Below are 9,682 nucleotides of genomic sequence, written 5' to 3'. Positions count from 1 at the left end.
AAGGTTAAGAAACGGAAAAGAATTAGCCAGATAGCTACACCTCCTAGAGCAATCAGAATCCACACTCATGGAGAAGTGCCACATGCCCAGGTCCTGCGTAACCCAAAAGCCAACGAGCATGCAGACAAGTGCAGAGAGAAGGGGACAAAAGACAGACTTTCATAGTTTCATTCAGGGTTGGAAGGGACCACAAGGATCATCTAGTTCCAACCCCCCTGCCATGGGCAGGGACACCCTACACTATATCAGCCTGGCCAGAGCCTCATCCAGCCTGCTCTTTGATAAACTTGCTGTGGGACCCAGCATGTTTTACAGGAGAGCACTGTGATCAGGTAATAAACTCTAAATTTTGACTTGAAGGCTAGTGAAGTCAAAAGGAAATACTAAGAGCAAAACTAAGAAAGGAGTCAGCTAGACACCAACACAGTTAGAGGGGCATAAAACCAGGCTTGTGTGACCACGTATGGTAACAAAAATGAAACCATTCTTCAAGCTACACAGCTCACAGACAAGGCTTTAAAATTAAACACATCTGGTTTATATTCAGTTGTCAAAATTTACCATCTGATTTGTAAGCAATATTTATCTGTAGCAGGATGGCCTCTGATTACTGTGTTAGAGCCACTCTAGCAACATCTGTTTCATTACCAAGTTAAAAAATGGATGTGCATAGACATTTCAATAATGCACCATGGACATTTCATTCTTTTTCCTGCCCTCTAGGTTTAATAATCTCCTCCCAAGTGTTTTAAGAGGCAGCTGTTCAAAGTACATGATTTTTTTCATTTTTGTTTTTAAGGCAGGTTTCTTGATCACTTCATTTCCAACTTGCATAGGGTTGATATGATCAAGTAAGTGTAGTCACTGCAGAAAACTCAGGTAGCACTGCCAAGTAGCCAAGGTGGGACCTTCAAGGGGAGACCACATCACCTGTAGCTTAAAAGCACAACTTGTCTTTTTCCAGATGCTTCATCAATTTATCACACTCTGTGTTAGTTAACCAAAGGACTTCAACTCATAATTTACCATTGCACATGTTCTGCTCGTTTCAGTAAAACCCTGCAAGAGCAGCAGTTTAGCAGCCCCTGACAATTCTTATTAGTGGCAAAGCTGAGAGAAGTGCTGGAAGAGATGAGAACAGCTACTTTGCCTTCCCTTCAAGTTCTTCAACTGTTATGTAGAAAATCTTAAGGAGAAAAATGTGCTACCAGAATTCTGTGGAAAACCAAAGCTACCTTCTATAAATCAGTCAGTCAAATAAGCAGCCAGAGGGACTCTTCAAGCCAGTGTAGGTAACCCTGAAACACCGCAGTCATGGCTAGAAGTACCACCATGAATTTTGCTTCCCATTTTAACTCAGAAGGCTTCCAAGTAAAAGCAACATGGGCCTTCTGTTATTAATCACACTACAAGACTGAACAAAAAGCAGTTACTGTACTGTAGGCATTCACTGAAGTTAATCCTCCGTATTTTCTGTATCACACCAAATGAAAATCAGTAACAGCCCAATTATCATGAATGTAATGAGGTATATTGAACCATCTTCTGCAATATAAAAGCACCAGAATGTTGGCTGGGCATCAATGAGACTCAGCTCCCCAACAAAAATACCAGGTCTAAAGACACATTCATGGTATTTTATAAGGAAGATGAGAAACATATGGGCAGCGGCCATAACATGCACATTCTAGACACCTGGGAAAGAATTTGTCAATAAGAAGAGGAAGGAAGTGTTTGCTTTCACTAGCCACGGTGACAGATTGAATTCATCCCTCCTGATTCCATGGAAACTATGAATTAGCTGAAGGATCAAATTTTACACAAGTGAACAGTGTTACACTTTGGATCTCTGGAACAGTGATTCATCAGATGAATATGGTCTGCTGTAGAGCCTGAACACAGTGCTGTGCCTCAAATTCAGCAGAGATGATTTTCTGACACAGCAATCTAAAAACCTGAGATTTGCATACTGAGTGAATTACAGGTATGATGTATCCTACCTGAGATTACAGTGCTCCAGTATTTGAATCTTTACAATAGAGAATAAAATCTCAAGTGTGTTCAGATTTGAGGTCTGTCAGGAAGTTTTTTCATCTTTTTTAGGGTGTTTTTTTTTTTTTGCATCAGCCATATGACTCAAGATGCTCTGAAGAAAGAAACAAAGCATAGCTGTTGCATGCACAAGAATTAAAAGCAGTGCAATTATCAAAGTTGGATTTATATCACACACTCTGCAGAATTATGAGTAATAATATACAACTCTGAAAACTTAAAGCTAACCTTAAAAGCCACACTTTTTGCTTCTGGCTGATAAATATTAAGAGAGCCATTCCTTTAGCATGGTAGAAGTCTGAAAAATTGATTGCCATAATCACAGCCTTTCTTGCTGAGCAGATTCAATTAGGTGAAAAAATGTAAGAGGTCACAGGAGCCAGAGTTTCACTTGCACCACACATTTAAATAGAACATCTTTGTGTTCAGTCACCTCAGAGGTCTGTTCCTTAGTGCATGCATATGCCCATCTTAGTGCAGTACCTACCAGCAAGCCTTCACCCCTGTGAGGATCACTTCCAAAATCCAGCTGTATAAAAGACATTTCAAATGCAAGAAGAGCAGCTCCCTCCCTTCCCCCCACCTTCCCCTCCCAAGAATGCCTTAAACACTTGGTGCACTCAGCTGAGCACCATTTACTGCTAAATTTCATCTCTGTGCACGTGAAAGACAGGATGCTTTTGCCTTTAAAAATTTAGCAGGCAACTAAACTGAACATTATACACAGTAAGCATCTTAGTATTTTATTTGTTGCATCTTTTATACAGAATAAGCTTCACTGATATTTAATTCACTGCAATATTCTGCTGATGTAGCAACAAGAGATTACATTAGAAACAAAGAACAAAATTTTGACTTCAAAAAAAATTTGTGTGTGTCTTTTTCCCCCCCCAGTTGACAAACAGCATCACAATCACTGAAAAAAAACCAACCCTGAAATAAGCATGTAAGCTAAGGCCAAATTTATCATCTCCAATTGATAGTTTTTCTATCTTTATCATAAATATTGGGAGCTGAACTCCAGCAAGCTGAAAATAAACATATTTGTAATTTCCTAGCAACCAGCACTGAAATAATGGAGAAAACATAAAAGCAACAACAACAACAAAAGACTCTTTTCACTTCAGTTGAGATCTGCAATCTATTTACACTACATTTGTTAGAATTCCACAAGCTTGTGGAGGATAAGGAATTTGGAAAGAACCTGTTAATTGTTACTTGAAATGGCACTTTTGTAACTCAGCTCCTGGGTTTTAAACTTGCTAAACCGTTGAGAGATAAACACACTGCAGTATGTCTATGTCAGCATTACATACAAAAACAATCCCCCAAAAAACTACTCCATAAAGTGTCACTGAGATGCTCAACCAGAAAATAAGAGAACATCTGTGTCTTTATCAAGATAGATATCACAGTAAAAATGCTCACATTAAAAAATAGAGTTATTGTTTGGATTTCCATTTCAACTAGAAGGGACCACACGAGCCAAAGGACGAGGAATGGGTATATAATCATGTACTTCCTCATTTTGTAGCACTAATAAAAATAAGAATAGAGAAAGCTCTATTATAAATCTTTAATAATGATGGTATCATTTCCTAGCATCTTCAAAATAAAAAGCCAACAAGCCCACATGACTCTGTGGGTATGTGTGCATGCAAGTCTGTGCACGTGTGCTTGTGTGCAGAAAGACACAACAGCACACAGGGAGTATCAAAGTGTACATACGACAGACACATAGCCACATTCCTTCTATAATGCAAACAGGATGCAGGGACTCCTCCATGCGACAATCAAGTGCCACATGCCGCCATGCTTTCTGGGTACTTCTCTTTTCATGTTTTCTTTGCTTTATTTGGGCCAAACAGAAGAGTTAAGGGTTTTGTTAAAGTCAGGGCGTGATTCAGCCACCACGTCACACAAGAAATACGTGATACTGCAAATACTTCTGATCACAAGCTCAACAGGAAAGATCATCAGGAAATGGATCGTACATTACCCTAAAAATTAGTTTTCAAAGATTAGTTAACTATTATGGCAAAGATTGTGGGATCTGTAGAAAGTTTAAAATGCAACTCACATTACAAAGACCGGAGATACTTTATAGATAGAACTTTAAAATACGGATATGAATGGCATTTATTTTTAAGCTTACTTCTATTAGAAACAGACTTGTTTCCTGTACAGGTGATGCTTTGTCTATATGATATACAGTAGAAAAATAAATTCTTTAGCAACCTAGAAATACTTTTATAAAACTCTTGAAGTTTCGTTTTCTTTGCTAAACACGCCAAGGTTAGACGGACAGCTATAAATAAAAGCTACATAGACAACAGGTAAAGTAGAACAAGTTAAGGATGCTACAATTTACAGGACAGACTTTATTGTACTATTAACTCCTGTGTGCTTCGCAATAGGAAGAGGGTTGACTTTTTTTGTTTTTCATGTTTTCTTAGAAAAGATAATTACTTGCAAGAATATAACACAATATCAAGATAATTTATAATATACATGTACTTCCAACAGCGGCCGGGTTGATGGGACCAATAGTCATCTAGAAGGATAATCCAAGTCATAAGTAGAAGTACAATACCTAGGACATAAGTGGGAAAGGCAACTTTTATTTGGGGAAAAATGGAGCAAATCAAACTCTTGAAAGGCTTAAGTCTCAAAATCATCTATTTACTATAATACATACAAGACGATCTTAAATCTTGTTATAAGTGAAGATTACAACAGTGACCATCATAAAGCTTTTTTTGTCTTTTACTTTTTCTTCCCCCTCCCCCCCTTGTTTTTTTTCTCTTTAATTGTTAAACTACACAAAACATTCTAGCAGCTGAATGAGCCAAAACTGTTTTCTTCTTCAAGGACCTAAAAAAAACCAACCCCAAATAAGGTATCCTTTGCGCGAGAAAGGAACAAAAGCCGCTATGAAAAGTCTCACAGGTAGTGTTTTATCTATGGTCTCCCCCTCTGCTACAATTTGTAACCTTCTCGATTTTTATGTGTTGTTTTTTTTCTCTTTTTAACCACTAACAAAATATTTAACCAAAAAAAAAAAAAAGATTTGTTTAAATTAAGCAGCATTCTTTTACAGCAAAAATCGGTACCAATGTCAAAGTAAAATAAAGGAAGGAAAAGAAAAGGGGAAAACAAAATAAGAACCCCAAAAAAATAAGAGAGATAATTTAAAAATAGGATGAAAAAGAATTAAAATAACACCCCCCCCCCCAAAAAAATAATAATAATAAATCAGTCATTTGAATGTTTAGTACAACATACCACAGGAAAAACAAAACAAACCAAAAAAGAACACAAGTTTAGGTGATTTTTATATATACACACTCCAAAGAGGTTAATTGTCAGTACCCAAAGTATTTATTGCTATGTATTAGCAATGCATTTTTGTATATCTTTAAAGGGTCACATAAAAATAGATTTAAAGAATAGATTAATTGAAGTCCTAGATTAAAACATTGTTTGGTTTAGAGAATTTTACTACAACAAAAAAGTCATGTTTATGTATGAAAAGTTATATAACCTTATATGAAAATGTCATGAACTATTCTCTAAGCACTACATGTATTCCCAAGTGGGAAAAAAACCAAAATTAAAATATCTAAAATATATTAGATTAAGTTTACAAGACCATCAATGATCTTTTAAACATGCAGCTGTTTACAGAATGAACAGTTTTACAAAATGTTTAGTTCAGTAATGGAACATAGAGAAATAAGTCGGCAACATCAAAATTTTCTTTACAATATTTTGAAACTCACTTTTACAACAAGCATGTCCTTGGTATTGTGCTGTAAGAAATAATAAGCAAGTTCACCCACCCTTAACAAACTATCCACAGGTTTACTTACAAGTAAAGATGGATGGTGAGGGACTGTAAAATTCTCAACAGTGCATTTTGCATTCTTCCATAAACCATCCTAAGCATACCGTCACGTAAGTAGCCAGGAGATTACAAAATAAACTATAGCTGGGCTTTAAGTTGTTTGACACAGAACGCCTGAACGTGAAGAAAATTGCCAAAAATAGCATGTTAAATAACAAAACCAGCCATAAAGCAGGCTGTAAGCATTGAATGTTTCATAAATGTAAATTTTTTAAAATCATTAAATTTCTATAGAAAAGATTCTTTTTTTTTTATTCACAATATATCGTGACAAACCGTCACAGGAATGATATAGTGATTGCAATAAGGTATCATGCAGCAGCAGCTTTGTAATTTATAGCTATTTTTGCTCTTAAAAAGGAAACCTCTCCAGTCATGCTTATCACATAGGTTTGTTTTTTTTTTTTCTTATCTGCAGAGTGTACAAATGAGGAACACAGTACGGGATAGAACAAAAAGATGTCCAATCAGCTGGATGGGAATTACTTCTCATAAATATCAAGTACATTACTGTATCCTGAAACATGCACGTCTATAGCTTGTCTTTACCGTCCAGTGCCAGGCTGCCTGCAATCATCTTCCATTTATATAATACCAAGAGGGTCTGCTGGTAGTTGTGACTGTATCAACTGAGGCTGCAGCGGTGGTGGCAACTGCAGAGGTACCATGGGTTCCACCATCTGCACTGCGTTGGAAGGCGGTGGCTGACACGCCACTGGGTTAGGTGCTTCTACGATCTCTCCGTTGTAAAAGAAAAACTGACACTGTTGAATGAAGGTCTCTATAACAGACTGGTGGATTTTGGTGGTCGAAAGAAACTCTCTGTTTTCAAAATCGGGTCTCATCAAAGTAGGCCAGAAACAAATCGAGAGATTATCAGCAGTCATAAAGTTGGTCTTATATTGCTGGCTAACCCTGAAACGAGAACAACACGCACAGAATGAATGACAGCCAAGATGAGATCAACTACAAATATTTTCACAGCTCTCTTAACTGTAAGCATTTTTGTAGGACTCTCCAGATTTTTGCTCCTTTCCTCCAGCTATCCATTAAAACAATTGTTCTTGGCATCTTTAAGCTGCTACACAGGAGAAAAATCTAGAAACCGTGACTTTCCCAGATTTGAACAGCTTAACAATTGTAAAACTGAGTAAGCTCTTCATCAAGAAATGCAATGTTTCACCAGCATTTAGAAGCCACAACAACAAGCAAGCTTTCAACTTCTCAACCAGCAATCAAGGGCAACAAGGCTGGGGAGAGGCCTTGAGCACAAGCCCTATGAGGAGAGGCTGAGGGAGCTGGGATTGTTAGCCTGGAGAAGAGGAAGCTCAGGGGTGACCTCATTGCCCTCTACAACTACCTGAGAGGTGGTTGTAGCCGGGAAGGGGTTGGTCTCTTCTCCCAGGCAACCAGCCCCAGAACAAGGGGGCACAGTCTCAAGCTGTGCCAGGGGAGGTTTAGACTCAAGGTGAGGAGAAGGTTCTTCACTGAGCGAGTCGTTCGTCATTGGAATGTGCTGCCCAGGGAGGTGGTGGAGTCGCCATCCCTGGAGGCGTTCAAGAGGGGATTGGACGTGGCACCTGGTGCCATGGTCCAGTCATGGGGTCTGTGTTGATAAGTTGGACTCGATGATCCTCGAGGTCCTTTCCAACCTTAGTGATACTGTGATTTTAAAAATAACTAACCACCAAGGGCTGATTAAAGTACACCTCTGCAGGGTTTTGTCATACAGGCCAGCAACAGAGTTTGGCCAAGCTGTAAAGAACACCACCAGTGGAAATCTCACTACTATCACAACGCATCATATTTGGTTTACTTTTTTTTGGATGTGTAACACAGGTTTCCACCTGGGCTGCTCCTTCTAGAACTTTCCTGCTTTTAAGCAGGGGCTGGAACAGGGTCCTTCACTTAGGATCTAAATCCATCATTACCATGCCATAATGAGTAAAACGAACAGACTCCAAAACCAAACAACCCTCCTGTTACTATTAAATGCTACCTCACAAAAAAAAGAACCACCTTTCCTGCTTTTCACAGTAATAAGCTAGAAAGAGCCAGGACATTTTGTTTTCTAAAAATACTCTGCATCTAAAGTCACAGCAGAATTTTATCAAGAAGCAGACAGTGAAAGATACACAAAAAGCTGTGTGCTAATAAATGTTACAAACAACTAAGATATTCACTCAGCTGGGAACATGCAATTCCTCTATTACAACAGACAGCACCAAGGTAACTGAACTATAGTTGTCTTGCAGAATATAGACAGAAAATAGAGCTTCAGCAACTTGTCAGTTACAGTTCTGCTGATTAACAAGAGCAGACTGAAAGAATTTCTGACAGTTGGCTGTAGTCCATACATTCACAAGCTGTGAAAACCATAGTAAACACTAGAATTAGTGCTATAAGAAAATATTTTCCCTCATTTACAATGCACATACAGTGGTAACTATAAGGGGTAGACTTCCCTTTTAGCATGCGCATTACTTATTTCAATAGTGTGAGGGTACACAAATCCTGCCTCTCAATCTGTCTGGAATAAGTTTGGCCCAGAGGGTATTTGGATACTATCCCTGAGTGACAGTAATACTCAGAATCTCTTTCCTAAAAGAATGGCATTTTAACTTCATTTAAGGATTAAAGAACCCGAGAATATAAATGTAATCTTACATTTTCCTTAGCATTTTTAGTGAAGAGTTTTTATTAGAGAGTTTTCTTCTCATACCATAATTCTTCCTAGACTGGACTCAGAGATAGAACAGACTGAAATTTAAGTGGAAGACCTTGTGATGGGACAACGAATCTATCAGATTTTGTTGGACAGAAATGCCTGTATCTTTTTCCTGACTCAAACCCAAGGAGGAACTCCCAAAGGGATTTCAAACTCGATAATGGTATTTCTTTAGAAAACAAACAAGGCAAGTTACAAAACCAGGGGGAAAATAGCACCTGCTATGTAATAACATTGAAAGGAAAGACAGATCATCTGGTTTGCACACTGTTGGGTTTGGTTTTTTCCTGTAATTTTTTTCTCTGAATTTAAAAATCTCTCAGGGGCTTCTTCAGTTCCACAGACTAAAATACATACCCACCAGCAGCAGAGAATGGGCCGGGCCGGAAAGGACCTCTGAAGGTCACCTAGTCCAACCTCCCTGCAATCAGCACAGGCTGCCCAGGGCCTCATTGAGCATCACCTTGAGTATTTCCAAAAAAGTGGCCTCAATCATCTCCCTGGGCAACCTGTTCCAGTGTTCCACTACTCTCATAGTAAAGAGCTTGTTCCTAACATCCCATCTAAATCTGCTCTTCTCTAGCTTAAAGCCATTGCCTCTCATCCTGTCACTGCAAGCCTGAAGCACTTCTAGGATTTCATTATGTGTTTGGCCTTCTCATGCACCCTTTTTTTTCCTCCCCTTGTCACAAGTTCACTGCTGCTGGCTCTCCCATATAAATCTAATTTGATCTAGTTGTAGATTGCTGCTGCTGCTCTGGATGCAAGTGAAGTTTCTTTCTTCCCCTCTACCTTCTCTCTCTCAACCAACTTTCTGGAATTTGGCCACAGGGTGACCAAGACCAGCTGGTGTATTCTGCAGGTCATTATCCCTTATTTGCTTTCCTTTAGAACACGCTGCAGCTGCGTAATCATTAGATCCAACGAATGAGCCTTGCACCTAACTAGATTAAACATAAGACTTTATTGTCTCCTGTGCTTCAATGTTACCTCTG

At 38.6% G+C, this 9,682-nt stretch overlaps 1 protein-coding gene across 1 annotated transcript in view; it reads right to left on the bottom strand.

The window, feature by feature from the left end:
• Nucleotides 1-4,653: 4,653 nt before the first annotated feature.
• ARHGAP5 (Rho GTPase activating protein 5) overlaps nt 4,654-9,682 on the bottom strand; it is a 50,235-nt gene continuing 45,206 nt past the window's right edge. The window contains exon 8 of the mRNA XM_068160347.1: nt 4,654-6,874. Within this exon, the coding sequence (XP_068016448.1) occupies nt 6,544-6,874 (331 nt within the window). The 3' untranslated portion in view covers nt 4,654-6,543. The remainder of the gene's footprint in view (nt 6,875-9,682) is intronic.

This window comes from Melanerpes formicivorus, unplaced genomic scaffold (assembly GCF_026170545.1).
Source record: "Melanerpes formicivorus ecotype bairdi unplaced genomic scaffold, bMelFor1.0.p_v2 SCAF_49, whole genome shotgun sequence".
Lineage (NCBI taxonomy): Eukaryota > Metazoa > Chordata > Aves > Piciformes > Picidae > Melanerpes > Melanerpes formicivorus.
The sequence above is the reverse complement of the archived record's forward strand: the minus strand, read 5'-3'. Positions and strand labels throughout refer to the sequence as shown.